The sequence below is a fragment of the Centruroides sculpturatus genome, unplaced genomic scaffold (genome assembly GCF_000671375.1).
Source record: "Centruroides sculpturatus isolate CEXI.00-Female unplaced genomic scaffold, Cexi_2.0 scaffold151, whole genome shotgun sequence".
Taxonomy (NCBI): Eukaryota; Metazoa; Arthropoda; class Arachnida; order Scorpiones; family Buthidae; genus Centruroides; species Centruroides sculpturatus.
Window position 1 is genome coordinate 100,702 of NW_019384363.1, and position 16,508 is coordinate 117,209.

The following is a 16,508-nucleotide window of genomic DNA, read 5'->3' on the forward strand; positions in this document are numbered from 1 at the left end:
TATATTGTAATTATTATTATTATTGTTGTATTAATTGAAAAAATATTTTGCAAACAGTAGATTACTTTGAATAGATCCTTATTGATATTGTTAAAAAAATAACAAAAAGAATCTACTCAAAGTAGTCTACTGTTTGCAAATTATTTTTTTCTCCTATTCAATCCAAGCCATGAAGACATCTTGGAAAAATTAAGATTTGTGTCTGACCTAGTATCAAATGGTGTCTTTCATAGCCTTTGTATCATGGAAATGCTTATTGTGCAAACTTCTCTTCAGTGAATCAAACAAGTGAAAGTCCAAGAATGCCAAATCTAGGCTCTTTGTCATCCATTATCTTATACTGTGACAACATACGACCACACACATCACTAGAAACCTTCACAGCCATGGAAAAATAGGCTGCATGTTGATGCTGTGGGTTGTGTAGAAAGAAAACTAAGTACAATGGGTACAGTCAATGTACTTTTAACAGATAAGATAATACATATAAATAAAAACCAAACAGATATAAACATCAGCTCATAGAACTGTCTTATTGAAAATATCTTAGTGCAATCAGACTAGAACATATCTTACAATGCTTACACTGTTCTTAAGAAACATTGCAAAACAAAAAATACTCTTTACACGTATCCTAATGTATGACACAAAAAATATTGCCAACAATATTAACAAACCTCACTATTTCTAAGAGAATGACGAAATAATAACAGATTATGAGTAGATTATAACAAGGCTTGACCTCACTCTGTCAAAAGTAAAATGTATACACTCCTATCTCATAATAGTGTCAGTTGGGGAAGATGTCCTTTCCTGTAAGAAAGAATAAAGTTCCTCACTTACAAATATTGTGGTATGACGGGTTAATGAAAACCGTATTATACAAAATTACACCACGTATTAACACAAATTTCAATTAAAGATGGAGGAAATTATTTATTTACAGTTAATCTCCAAATTATTTAAAATACATGATCTCGAAACCGTCCATAATAATAAACCGTTCCTCTTTTTCTCTCGTTCACAAAGCTCGTATATCCGGTTACACATGCGGATCCCGAAGCTGACCAGTACACAATCCATTAGAACCGTATTATAATACTAATTATAACTAACTTAACTTAAAATAAAAATTAATATAATCTAGGTTAGAAAAAAAGTATAGAAAGGTTATGTTAGAAGGAAATCCCCCTTATCTGTATGACGAATTGGGCAATATTCCAACGTACTCCCTGACCGCACGGACTCGTTCCCTTCTCTCCTCACGTGGTTCTCCCCTTGCTTGCTTCTCTCAGAATGAATAAGAAAGCAAAGTCTTCCTATGCTGCCTTGTCAGTTTTTGCTCCCTTTTCAGCCCAAAACTAGCCAGAAAGTGTATATAGGTCAGAAGAGTCAAACAAGGAAAAATAGTGCAGGTTTTTTACGTAGAAGAGGAAATTACAGATAGCATAGAATATCAGTAAACAAAACATATATATACATGGTGGGATACACCACAATATATTCAAATGTAGCAATAAACACATCTACCAAAAAGACTTAATTGATTCAGAAAGGTTTAATGTTAAGCCTTTTTGGTAGATATGTTTATTGCTGTTTTGAGTTAATCCAGTGTGACTGTACACCATTGTATAATTTTAGTACAGTTTGTAGTTGTTAGCATTTCTCCTTTGTTCTTTCTTACTTCTAGAACCTTCTAATCTTAATCTATTTCCTTAGGTGGTGAGGGCCACTAAGTGGAATCACAAGAACAATGAAGGAAATGTTACATGGAGTGAGTATGAAGAAGACTGTGCTTCTATTTTCCTTTTTTTCTATATCTGAGCTTTACTATGCAGTTACTCCAACAAGTTCATAAACTTTTCTTACTCCAGTTTAGTTTCACTTGTCTCTCAGATATTCGACAACACTAAGTACTAAGTGAGTCTAAGAAAGTTCTAAGTGACCTTCACAAAATAACATTCGTACATCCCAGATATTCTATTCTCTTCTATCAGCTATTTTGTTATTTCTTGCCTATACTCTCTGATCTCTTTTTCCCCTTAGCATAAGTTAGTTTTTAAGAATTAGTTATAAGGAAACTCTTGTTGTATTACCCGAGCTCTGCTCCATTGTACACTTCACGATATTGTGTAATTGTCTTGCTGACATTTCAGATTTTAAGTGACTGCCTATTATACATCAGAATCATAACTTCATAACTTTCATGCATAACTTCACATCAGTCTCATAATGGTGTTGGAACCCTTCTAGGATAAAGGAACATATGAATATAATAGACTATTTTTCTCAGCTCTTCCTTCCAGAAATTTCTCCTGGAATATATCCCCTTCCAAAAATTTAACCCAGATCTTGTTTGCTCTTTGTTATTGTAAACTGTCCCACTTTCTTCCAGTTTTCTTCCACACTCCTTTCAACCACTGAAAATCCTAATTCTCCTCCTTTCCAACCTCTTTATACAACATTCCTATTTCTCCCCCCACAGCATAGGACTAATTAGACCAATCTGGCTGGAGGAAAAGTTTTTCCTCCAGCCAGACTCCATTGGAATTTCCAAGCATTAAGGCAGGAAACAAAAAAAAAAAAAAAAAAAAAAAAAAAAAAAAAAAAAAAATTTTAAAATTTTTTAAATTAAAAAAAAAAAAAAAAAAAAAAAAAAAAAAAAAAAAAAAAAAAAAATAGATAAAGAAAAGAAATTTTACAATTTTCTAAATTAAAATAATAATAATAACCACTGGCTTGTAGGCCACAATGCTACACAATGAAAACCCTCCATACAGTCCATATTTGGCCTTTTAAACTTTCATCTGTGTTAAGCCCACTGAAGAACAGTCTAAATGATAGGCATTTCTCTGATATAGAAGCTGTGAAGGACACTGTTTAACGCTGGGTCAGACACCAACTTCTTCAATTTTTCCAAGATGGCCTCATGGCTTAGATTGAGTGATAGAAAAACATCTTTCCAGACAGTAGAAAACTACTTTGAGTAGGTTCTTTTGTTACCGATATATCAAGTATTTTCATGTAAAATATTGTATCTGTACCTGAATATATCTTGAGTTATAGCCTATTAGGCATTATTTTTAAGAAACTTTTCATAAAGTATATAGGCAAAAAATAATTTATTTTGTCAATAGTCAAGGTCATTACCCGAATGCCCGAATCAGTGCGAATGTTTGCAAGAATCACAAGACAGTGCTGCCAGATGAAAGATAATAAAATTCATTCATCTGAAAAATTACGAATAGGGCATAATTCTGTATATGCTATACAGTATTATTATCCAGATGATAATCGCTGATCTAAACTAAATTCATAGGCCATTGATAGTTTGGGGGTCATCTTATAGGAAAGATATATGCTAAAACTATAAAACTTTGACAAAAATTTATACCTTTGAAGATCATCTTATTTGCACGGATATACAGTATATTGTAATTTCCAACACAGATAATCACAAGTTATATGCAGGAAGTCACAGTATATATGTGTGTATACACACACACACGTATATGTATAATGAATAAACTGAATAATTATTTGATGATAAAATAATATATATATAATAATTACCTTGTAAGCTAGTCTGTATGGACATTTATTTCCAAAACCCAGAGGCGGATCAATATTCCGTAACATATCATACATTTCTGTATAATGGATATAACCTCTGAAAAAAAGTTAATTAAATTTTCTAATATAGTAATTTATATTTTATTACAATTTAATATTTTAAGAAACTATTATTATATAAATAAAATATGAATTCATATCTTATTTTATATAAGTTTTATATAAAATCTAATGAAGAAATAAATAAATAATATCTACAATAAAACATTCTAATCAATTAGTTGGATACTTAAAAATTTCTTTTTGTAATATGATCTTTAAATTTCTTTTATAATCTTTAGTGAATCTCCAAATAAAAGTTGCAAATCAGTAAAACTTTAGTTAGGCTAAGGAAAAGTAGCTTCTTCATCTTCAACTCTGTTGTGTAGGTTTCCAGATACACAATAAATACAAATAACATATTAACATTTAGTTGAATTTCCTTTTTCATAAATTGTCTCCATATCAAATGATTACTAATCTAAAGTAGTAAAAATATTTACAAATAAAGCATTAAAAATTAAAAGAACTTAATGAAATCATAAACATTAATAATAATATTTCCAATAGCCCATTCGCATACCTATACTTTTATTCTCTACTATTATTCTAATTCATTTTATCTTTATTTATTTAATTCTCATTTTTGTTATCTGTTTATCAGTGTATAAAATAAAAACGAATTATTTTGTTTCAGTTTATAATATTTAATCATTATTCTCTTATTTTGTGGCAATACACCATATTTTATTTTTAATTTTGTATAGTTTCCTCTCTTTCTTCTTTGTTTCATTGTCTATCCTTTCCAGAATGCTCTTTCTTAACTCTTTCTTCCTGGGTGGTGATGACTAATCCTTTGAACAAAAGAAACGAAGGAAGCCCAGAGGGCTAAGTTGGAAAGACAATGGACATTCTTGGCTGAAACATCCAATGGATAGGACATGCAAAGAGTGTGCTCTAGGTCATTTTAGCAGTGACTGGAGTCGAAAGGAGGCCCAAGTAAGAATCAAAAGCAAGTTTTTATAAGTTTGTCTACCAAACTTATAAAAAGAAATATAAAGACTTAATTTGCTGTGGTATCTTCCATAAGTGGAAATCAGAAATCATCCATCTTTCCCAAGAAAAAGGACCAGGAATCATTATCCCCCAAGATCGTTACATTCGAGTACCCACTTTCTACTATTCTTATCTCTTCTGTTCTCTTACGTCTACTGCTTCTCTTCTTTAATATTTAATTAGTTTTTAGGTGTCTAGTTATAGTTCATTTTATTTCTATTATAAAGATTTCAGTACATTTTGGTGTCAAGAACTTAGTATTAACCATTGTTCATTTTCTCACATCTTGTACAGATATTTACTGTAAATTTATAAAATTGTATGCCAAAAAGAGTTGGTATCCAAACGATTTTCTTTTATCAAGTGAAATACAGGAATTTGCCTATGTATCTTTGTATTTTTCATTTTGCCATGAACCTTCACAATTTCTCATCATTCATAACCAAAATGCTTTTTGGTTTACAAATCATGAATTACATCATTATGAATTACATCATGAATTACATCATGCATGGCATTTGACATATTGTACAGAAATATTTTTTTGTAAATCTCGGATAATTCAAAGTCACGACTATTTTGTCCCTTGAATTTTGAACAAACAAGGATTTCCTGTACTATATTAATACTGATATGTTACATTTATTTAGGTCAGACCAACATTCATAGCACTCAAAATTGGATTATACTTGTCAAGTGGTGTGGTGTAGTTATAGTTTCAGTTATTTGAAGACAGTGTAATCAATATATAGACCTTAATACAGTTAACATTTTGTTGCTAATACCAAATTTCATCAGACACATGCACAACTCATCATTAGACCACATCAAAAGCAGAAGACCAAAAAATATAGCAAATAACTTTCCACATTTTTTCTGCAATTTTCTACATGCAAGATAATTTAATATGAAATGATGATCAATTACAGAATAGCATTTACAAAATAAGCTTGTAATTCAGATAAAATACCTGAAGAATCAATCCAGATTTACTGTTATTATGTCTTTACTACTATGAAAAGAACAAGTCTATGATCCTTTACAATAGTCTTTATTGCACTTGCTTATCTAAGATGCTGGCCAGACAAAAGACCAGGTTCCTTTGTTCACCATTTTTATATCCCCCTACCCTGAGGCAATAGTGTTACCAATCATATGAACACTGAGGCAATGATGCTGCCAATAAATAGCAACTGTGTAATCTGTTATACAGTATAAAATATTAGTGTGAAAATCTGACTATCGTATGAGAATTTTAATTAAATACGTAACAAGTTATATTTCTTTCATCATTATTTCCGTTATTTCTCCTGTTCTCACCCCGTTACCCGAGGAATAGACCCCGGATAATGAACTGCGTAATTCGTCCATCAAGAAGGTCATCCCTGGGACGACGTCGTCCGAGGCGACCGTGGAAGAACTCCCCTCTCCCCGGGACGTTTGTTTGTTTTTGCTAATTGGTCACACCGCAGACACCTTGTAAAAGAGTAGTCTCCTGTGGGTGTCTGGTTGACGGAGACGGACGGGTGTTCCTGTATTGAGGGTAGACAAGAGGTCACCTACAAGGGTCACCCGTACAGTGAGAACATTACCAAAAATGGTCAGTCATCTCCCCAGGTGATGACGAATTTAACATTAATTGGTCAAGCGATGTCTGCATTGTCGTCACCCATGACGGGGGAGACTGTCATAAATCGGGAGAAGTGACAGATTGCATCAGAGGAGTCCCCGAGATTTCCCACGCTAAAAAAAAGTATAAAAGGGGAATGATCGGAGGTCTTGAGGCGATCATAGGAGGAAGAAGACTACAAGCGTCTACTCTGGAAGAACTTCAAGGTTTCTGATCGCCGACCTAAAGAAATAAATACTTAGTTTGTTTTTACTTCACTCTCTCTCGGTATACTCGGAACTTAGAAATTATTGTCTCTCGGTATACTCGAGACTTATTTATCTGTTCCTTTTGATAGGACTTAGTCATATTTTGTGTTGAGGACCTTTGATGGTCCCACTTACGGGATAGACAACATCGGTTGTCCGATATTGTCGCAACTCAGAATTTATTATAATTATCGCTTACATATTGTTTAGAATTAATGTGTAATTTTAATGTATTTGTATTATTTTTAAGTTTATATTAAATATGTTATTCCTAATTTAATGACTCTTGTTAAGTACTACCGACATCTCATCACGACTTCATTACGCCTCCCACTCCTTTAGCCCTCCTATAGCCATTTCCTGACAGCCAAGCCAGTAAGTGGGGAGNTATTTGTATTATTTTTAAGTTTATATTAAATATGTTATTCCTAATTTAATGACTCTTGTTAAGTACTACCGACATCTCATCACGACTTCATTACGCCTCCCACTCCTTTAGCCCTCCTATAGCCATTTCCTGACAGCCAAGCCGGTAAGTGGGGAGAAGCTCTCCGCTTCAGCCCCCTCGGTTAGCACATTAGCAAAAATTTTATTTACTATATAGTAATGTAATTGCTCTATAATTTGAACAATTCTTTGAAAAACCCCTTTCTTAAAAATCAGAACTATCCATAATGTCTTCCACTCTGAGGGTATTCACCAAAAGACAAAGTTATTAAAAATTTTTGTAGCTTCATCCACATCCTCTCCTCAGCAAACTTTCAACATTCCATTGGAAGTCCATCACAGCCAAGAGATTTATCTGGTCTCTTTATCTGGTAAAGAGACTTATTTGTTTTAAAAAATTTTGTATTTTGTCTTTGGATATAAAATCATCCAAAACATCCAGTTCTAAACTTAAGTCAAGATTTAATAATGACATAATCTTCCACCAATTCATTTAGTAAATTTTCAAAATGACTAGATAAATTGTGGTGTAACAGGTTAATGAAAACCATATTATGCAAATAATACACCACGTATTAACACAAATTTCAATTAACGATAAAGGAAATTATTTATTTACAGTTAACCTACATATTATTCAAAATACATGATCTCGAAACCGTCCATAATATTAATATTACACGTTAACCGTTTTGAAGTACATAAATCTAAACAGTTCCTTCTTTTTTTTGTTCACAAAGCTCATGTATCCGGTTACGTGTCTGGGTCCCGAAACCGGCCAGTACACAATCCGTTAGGGTCGTATTATAATACTAATTATAACTAACTTAACTTAAAATAAAAACTAATATAACCTAAGTTAGAAAAAGAATACAGAAAGGCCATGTTAGAAGGAAATCCCCCTTATTTGTATAACGAGTTGGGCAATTTTTTGACATTTACCACGATGAATTTAGTGTATACTACCTGACCGCACGGACACATTCCCTTCTCTCCTCACGTGGTTCTCCCTTCGCTTGCTTCTCCAAGAATGAACAAAGAAGAAAAGTCTTCCTACGCTGCCTTGTCAGTCGATACCCATTTCAGCCCAAAACTAGCCAGAAAGCGCATATAGGTTGGAAGAGTTAAACAAGGAAAAATAGTGCGGGTTATTTACATAGATGAAGAAATTACAGATAGCATAGAATATTAGCAAATAAAACATATATACATGGTGGGATACACCACAAAATTAACCATTATATCATACAAAGACAACTGCTTACTATTTCCTTTGAACATAGTTCAACATCTCCAAAATCAACAAAATTTCTAGAATGACTAAGTTCAGAACTACGTTTATGATAAAATCTAATTTTTTTTTCTACAGATCTTTATAATTCCCTTGTGGCTGTACACCATATTAGATTTAAGTTTAGTTTGTAATCTTTAGCACATTTCCTTTGTTCTTTCCACCTAGAATCCCTTACAATTATAATTACTCTTCCCCCTTAGACATGAAGATCACTTCCTGGAATTGTCAAACAATGAATGCAAGGTTTCCTGTGGGAACATGTAAAAAGAAAGAGTTTATTTTTGGCTGCTCCTCATAGAGAGAGGACAAGAAGGAGAATAAAGAGAGTTGCCAAGTACCCGAGAGACAGGTGAAGCCAATGTGGAAAAGGAGAGACTCCTGAATATATTGGACTGACATTACAATGTTGACGTCAGCATCTCAACTTGATGAGTTTTGAGCTCAGATTGACAACAACTTGGACTAGAAATTTATAGAAACCCTCTTGGACTAAGGAAAGGTGAATGGAAGTGCAAATTGTGCTGAAGGAAGTTTCCACATGCCCCCCTCATGAGAACAGAAAGACGTTCATACAACCTGAGTTCTTTATTCTATTCTTTTAGCCCTCTTTGATACTTCTTGCCCCCTATCGTCTATTTTCTTTTTTTTTTTTTTAGTGTAAGTTAGTTTTAAGAATTAATTATAAGAAGATTTTTGGGTAATAAATAATCTTGAGTTCCTTGTACATGTGATATTTTGTAATAATCCAGCCAACTATCACATTTTGGGGTTACTGCCAGAGTATATGCCCTAGAGTTGGCATCCATTAATAAATTGTTTTTAACATCTACTGTGAATATTTCGTTTGTTCCTGGGTGTTTGCCTTAGTAGGCTAGTAAAATCCCTTTCAAATTCAAATATATTCTTAAATTAGCATTGGTGAGGTTCTTTCTCTATATTCTCAAATTCTTATTTTTCAATTTTCTTATTTCACATTTTGCACCAACTCCAGTCAAAATCATACCACTGAGTATTTAAAAGATCCATCCTAAGTACATTTATATACATATTTACAGATGTCGGTTGAACAATTTTAATTAGTACTTTTAACCCTTCAGCATAACTGATCAAATTCATAGTTTTAAACATTAAAATAGTTTTATGTTGAAAACTTCTCCATACATAACATTTCAATTTATTTTTTGAGAAGATTGAATTTCAGTCTTATCAAATCATTTTTATTCCAATTTTCTTCACAATAAGCCCAGAACATTAGTGGCATATGATCTGATTAAGATATAATTTACTTATTTGAAATAAAAAACTTTTCTGCACCTTTATTATGATATATTTTCTAGTTATACAAAAACCTGTACATCCAGGAAATATATAACATTTCTGAGAAAAGCATTAAGTATATTATATATACCACCATATATTCTTTACTACAACCCTGTTTATATCATTAAATAAACAAGTATCAGCTGATAATTTTTCAATATAATGACTTCACTAATTCTTAGCATTTCAATCATTTGAAGCTATTCAGAAGTCATCAGTAGATAAAATTTAGAAATGGCAAATATTACTATTATGAGCATCAGTTAATAATTTTACAAATACATTAAACATTGTTTATACTACTTACGTTGCATTAGGATCATATTCAGCCCAAACACGAATAAATTCATCCAAATGATGTGCACCAAGAATTGAACAATCTCTTGTTAAATAATCAAAATTATCCATAATGACAGCAACAAATAAATTGAGCATCTATAAATTTAATAACAAGAATTTAGAGAAAAATATATAAGACTATATTCAACAGAAAATATTATAAATGTATATATAAAATGTAATATACATTTTAATTAAATATCTTCTAAAGCTAAAAGTTTATTATTTTCAACAAATCCAATATTAACTTCCAATTTTTGATATACAATTTCTGTTTATAGGAGTGAAAACATATTCTTGAATATTTAATTAATGCTTTCAAAGCTTCAAAGAAAACTTAGGTGTGAGATTAAAGAAACATATAGATGACTGTAGAAAAGGCCGGATAAATACAAATTGAGTGGAGAAAGCCATTATAAAAATATTATATATGTGGGAAGGAAAAAATAGAAAAAGTAAATGATGATGATGACATAACATCTTTTGAAAAAAAGTAAATAAAAAGGTGGTTAATAATGGAGACACAAATAGTTTGGCAAGTGTATGAAAATGACAACTATAAAAAAGAAAAGTTTAAAATTAGTAGTAAAAGTTCAGAAGTACAAAAATTATTCTTTAAAGTGAGAGGGATGAGAGATAAAAGATTACTAATGTTAACTTTACTATGGGATCCAACCAACTGGCAGGGAGGGCAAAAGAAAGATTTATTTGAATGCAATGAGATATAAAAATTCAACAGTAGATGTAAACCCTGAAGATAGGCTGAAGCTCAAAAGTATTAAAGAAATATTAAAACATTTTTCTACTCCTATAAAGCAGAAATTAGTATATAGTTTTTCAACAAATTTTTAAGTTTGTTTTTCTCTTAAGTATTCAAATTCTTGCAGAACAGTCTAAAATTACATTTTTTAAAATATAATCTTTCATTGATAAAATGAATAGTATTTTATATAATTTTATCATCACAGTTATAATTTACTTTTGATAATATAATTGTATTCATAATTTTAAAAATTTATTAAGTTTAAGAAAACTTCTGGCTCCACAGTTAGCTATAAGATTTACGTCAATCAGGTTATAAATATAACTATAAAAGCAAAAAAGTAAACAGCAAGTGATAAATTTTTCTCTCCAATTTTTCAATCATTTTTGCAAATAGCAATTACACAAATACAATAAAATATAAAAAGGGCATAAATATCATTAGCACAGATGTCTGTTCCATTTGGATTTTATCACTCAAATTTACTTCCTGCTTTACTTTATGCATACACATTTAATTATAATTCTATGTATTAGCAAAATGTCTATGTTAATATCCTTTTAATTTTAATCACAAAAAAATAACAATAATCAATGTTAGCTGTTACAAAGAAAAATAAGAGAATTATTTTTAATACAATTTTATTGCATTACCTTGGCATTATTTTTTAAAGTTATAAATATTTTTTAAAACAAACAACTAGACAGCCAGATTTTGTCAGGATATTTTTACACTGTAATTTTTTACTAACTAATAACTTACCAGTAGATAGTAAAACAATAAATACTATTGTGACAATGCCGAAGGGCCTCCCTATACTTCGGCACCACGTGACCGAAGGGTCAACATCGGGTCGGCGAAGATCGCAATGACAGGCTTCGTCAGGACTGACACCACTGTGTTTTCACGGCTAGACACAGAAACCGTTTCGTTCGGGCGTGTGTGTGAGCGATCAGAGTCAAGATAGAAGGAGAGACAACACACCGGAAGTGATTTACTCAGACGCTTTTTAACATAACAACTGTTTAATGGTTAACGATAGGCTATACATTAGGACTGCTGTTAGATACATTTCTCATTTTGATAATATTAAGATATTACGTTTTTCCCCTATTTGAGAGAGAGTTTACAGAAGTTTCGCGTAGCGATAAATACCTTTTGTTTTTGCTGTCTTGATGGAGATTCTCGAGCAGTCTTGGTGAAGGGAAGAAAGTTCGGAATGTCAGTCCGGTAGAGGAAGTATCCGTAAGAATGATAGAACAGTATCCGAAAGGGTATTAGTCTATGGTTCCGATGATCTTTTTGTAGGATATAGCCTCTGATATCCGAATAGTGAGGCACTTAGGACAAGGTACTAGAAGCAACTTCTCTTTTCGGGAGACGGGCGACGACTGCCACTTTGTTGTCGGTTTTTTCATATTGGATTGTTGAAACGAAGATATTAGGTCGAAAGGTGCTGAGAAAGCGTCATTATTACGCCTGAGAACTTAGCAGATGTTTAACTCCCAGGTGTAAAAGTTGACAGTTGTCAAATGAAAGTATAGCTACAATGTGAAATGATATAAACACACGAAAAGTCCGAATTCGGATCCTCACACTATATATTAGTGAAATAATAGATACTTCATCTTGATCATGTGTGCAAAGAATTCATTTAACTATATTTTAATATTGTCTGATAAGTAAACTAAAATTAACTGAAATCAGTTGGGTAGGCTGTCAAAATGAAAGCTGTGCAACAGTCATGAAAACACGAGATAAATGTTTTATGGTATGTATGATTATCGGAATTAGCTGTGAAAGGATGGAGACGTATTCACAAGGACGACATGGAGTAACAGCTTTATTGCACAAGGATGTAACAAGAATAAGGGTGTGTATAAACATTCATATGCATGGCTCTTGCAAAAATGCGATATATAGACATGTTGGTGATCTCATAACAAATCTGTAGATAGGTAACTTACAACGGTTATTATAACGCCAGCTGGGGACACATTCAGTGCCCACGTCCCACGTCCTATAAGGCACTCAACCAGCCATCGCAGGCCCCGGCAAGGCGTAATATATACAAACATCGCTAAACCCGATATATAATAATAAAGCTACACACCAACCGAATGCCGAAAATCTATCGGGCTAGTATAAGGCTAATTATTAAATGAATTACGTTACCAATTTGGCTTTAGAGGGAAGCGTTAGGCACCATCTCTTATTAACATTAATAATTATAAATAAATTAATTAATTTAAATAATTTAGAACTGCTGGGAGAAAAAATTTGGCCCGGAGCGGGACTCGAACCCACAACTCCTGTTTACCGTGCAGATGCGTTGCCAGTTACGCTATCTGGACCTCCAGTCCGATCTCCTCTTCCAGCGTATATAAGCTAACTATATAACCATCGACGGTTATTACGACGCCGGCTGGTGACACATTCAGTGCCCACGTCCCACGTCCTATAAGGCACTCAACTGGCCATTGCGTCAATGTGTCCCCAGCCGGCGTTGTAATAACCGTCGATGGTTATATAGTTAGCTTATATACGCTGGAAGAGGAGATCGGACTGGAGGTCCAGATAGCGTAACTGGCAACGCATCTGTACGGTAAGCAGGAGTTGTGGTTCGAGATTTTCGGCATATCGTTGGTGTTTAGTTATGTTATGTATTGGGTTTAGCGATGTTTGTTTATTAGTATATCGCTATTAATTAGTTAAATGTAATTAGTATATCATTAACCTACTTCACATTGAATTTTCATCGATGTTAAGCCTAACAATTTTTTTAAAAATAATAATTGTCAATATTGTATCGTTAAAAATTATTTTAAAATTATTTTATTGCTCACAAAACAAACAACCACTCATAATTAGAAAATTAAATCTCATTTAAATACTGGCCCCCCTTTCATGGTTGAGCCAGTGTTGCCAGCTAGAACACACAAAAATTTAACAAAAATTATATTAAAGTAGCCAAGACGTAGCCAAATATTGTAGTGCCACATCACTAATGGACATTTGAAATTTGCCGACTAGAATGGTCGGTTAACCGATGTGACAGTTAATCGGGGGTCGGATAATCGATGCTCTATTGTATACATTTATTGTATACAGTAATACCTCGACTTACGCTACCCCGGAGTTACGCGATTTTCAAATCTCATCGATTCATCTTTTGTTTGAGTGCCACGCAACTCTCAATTACTCACTCCACCCACACTATTGTTCGACTTACATGTTCAGACATGTCGCGCGGAATCGATGCATAGCTACAATTTATTTTGTGTTATTTATTTCTGTGTTTGTTATATCTACGGAGACTCGAGAGACTCTATGTGGTGATTTATTGTAACCATGAACTAATCGAAAGACGAGATAAGATTAACAAGAACATTTATTAGCTTACATACATCTGACTTGGATTTTACACAAATTGCGAAATTATACCCCGACTTATGCGAATTCGACTTATGCAGTTATTGCTCGGTCCCACCTATCGCGTAAGTTTGGGGTATTACCATATATAATAATAATAATTTTTGTAACTGACAATCAGTGAGAAGGGTGAGCTTGATGATCCTCAGCAAGATTAGCAATATTTGGTTGAAAACTTGTAAGTTTTAGTCTTAAATCACCTCAAAGTTCCACATTCAACTTATTTCTCTGTTTGGTTAAGATGGAATTATCATGGCTGAAATCAGCTTCAACCATATACGAACTTGGAGATGCCAGCAAAAAAGGATTTACCGTATTACAAAGTTTTGTGTATTTTTGTGTTACATTTATATTCGTTCAGAAATTGCTCAAATTTAAATTTTTAAAAAGCATTTTTGCTTCAAGGTCAACTAATAATTCAATAAGTTCATCTTGCAAGTTGATGTCGACGTTTTCAATTTGAGTGGAAAATGGCATCATAATCCATTCTGGGATATCAATATTTTCTAAATCTGCAAAGCGCTGTACTATTAAATTCATTGAAACAATATTCAAAAACATATCTATAGTTATACAGTAGAGTCTCGAAAACTCGGCACTCGATAACCCGGCATTCTGGTTAACTCGGCCACACCTTGGCAGGGCGAAAACAAACTTAGGCGAACTTAACTTTCCCGTTTAAACTTAATCTCTTTATATGGAATGAAGATAGCGCTGATTGACCAAGGAGCACTTCGTAGTCCTATTGGAGGTCCATGCGATCGTCCGATGATCGACGGCCAATCATCTATTCTGTTTTCAAAACTAACAGTCGTTTCTCAATCCATATTTCTATGGCGACAACCGTTGCTTGTTTGAAAAAGAGGAAAAGCACGGGAACCATACATCTAAACGATTCCATCACAACAACAGTACTCTGCGATGGCATCTTCCGTTAAAAGAAAACAAGCGAACATGTCTATGGAGCAAAAGTTGCGGGCATTAAAGAGACTGGATAACAGAGAAAGTGTCAGTGCAGTGGCTAAGGACTTGGGAGTCGGCTAGATAATTTTCATTGTAGACAGCTTTATGCTTTTCTGAGGTCTGTCTTATCAGGTAAATTACTGCACACAGTGTATTCATTAATTTTCATTTTCATGTAGTAAAGGCTTTGTGCCTTCATAAAGGATGTACTTTTCCTTTGTTTAAGGGTATTTGGGCAGTTTATTCTCTGTTGTATTCTCAAGTAAACAATTCATACAAGTACAGTACAGTATTTTCTGAGGAAACATGCATACTTATCCTTTTTTAACCCCATTCCCGATAACCCGGCATTTTCACAAACTCGGCCACCCTTCGGTCCACATTAGGCCGAGTTTGAGGCTCTACTGTATTTTTAGTTTCAATTTTTCCATCGACCTCCAATAACGTTATATCGATTCCAGGGGTCAATATCGACCACTTTGGTGACCCAATCTATCCTGACTTTAAAAATAACATCCTCCTCTCAAATTTCAAACAAAGCCAATGTTAATTGGAGTAAGATGAGATAATTTACAGTGAGTTTCTTAAATTTAATATGCTTATTTTTACATTTTTGAATAAAACAATAATAAAATACATATTAAAAAAAGCACTTTAACAAAAATTTATAAACAAAAATGAAATTATGGGAGTTTTTCTAGACCAAAAAAGTTATTTCCAAAAACCAATACTAGAAGGCCCTTTTCAAGCTGAAATAGTGGCATATTGACCCATATGATCCCCAGACAACTCCATGTAATTTTTGGTTCTGGGGCTATTTCAAATATTTGGTCTACTGTGATCCCATAACATCACTGTCAGACTTTAAAGACAAAATAACATGCCATGTGCATAACATTCCAAGGCATACACTGCATGCAACTGTTGAATATGCTGTTTTACACTTTCAGATGGTAGCAGACAACAGTGGCCATGTTTTAAACATGTTTTGTTCACATTAGACAGATAACTAGCTCATTGTTATGTTCTATATAAAGCTATAATATGCCCATTAGCCCATAATATAATATGCCCATAATTTTTGGAACTAACTTATTTGCTCTAGAAAAAAATTACCATCATCCCATTAAGGCATTCCCAAACTTTCACGACATTCTGATGAATACTTTTTGCTGTAGCCAACTGGAAAATGTCAACTTTAATCTGGGACACCGTGGACAATTTTAATGTAATTTGTTTGTTATTTTACGTAATTTAAATGAATATAAATGTAGCATACAGTAATAATATAACAAACAGTTTTAATTTTAAGTAAATTTACATTTATGTATTAAAATATTTACAACTTAGTTTAACTGAATTTTTGTAAAAAAAAAATTGTAATTTTTTGTTGCACAGAATAAT

General features: G+C 32.9%; 1 protein-coding gene across 1 annotated transcript in view; it reads right to left on the reverse strand.

The window, feature by feature from the left end:
* Positions 1-208: 208 nt before the first annotated feature.
* LOC111641536 (voltage-dependent calcium channel type A subunit alpha-1-like) overlaps positions 209-16,508 on the reverse strand; it is an 85,193-nt gene continuing 68,893 nt past the window's right edge. Inside the window, exons 4-6 of the mRNA XM_023387711.1 lie at positions 9,915-10,042; positions 3,574-3,670; positions 209-813 (exon numbers count right to left, since the gene is read on the reverse strand). Of these exons, the coding sequence (XP_023243479.1) occupies positions 775-813; positions 3,574-3,670; positions 9,915-10,042 (264 nt within the window). The 3' untranslated portion in view covers positions 209-774. The remainder of the gene's footprint in view (positions 814-3,573; positions 3,671-9,914; positions 10,043-16,508) is intronic.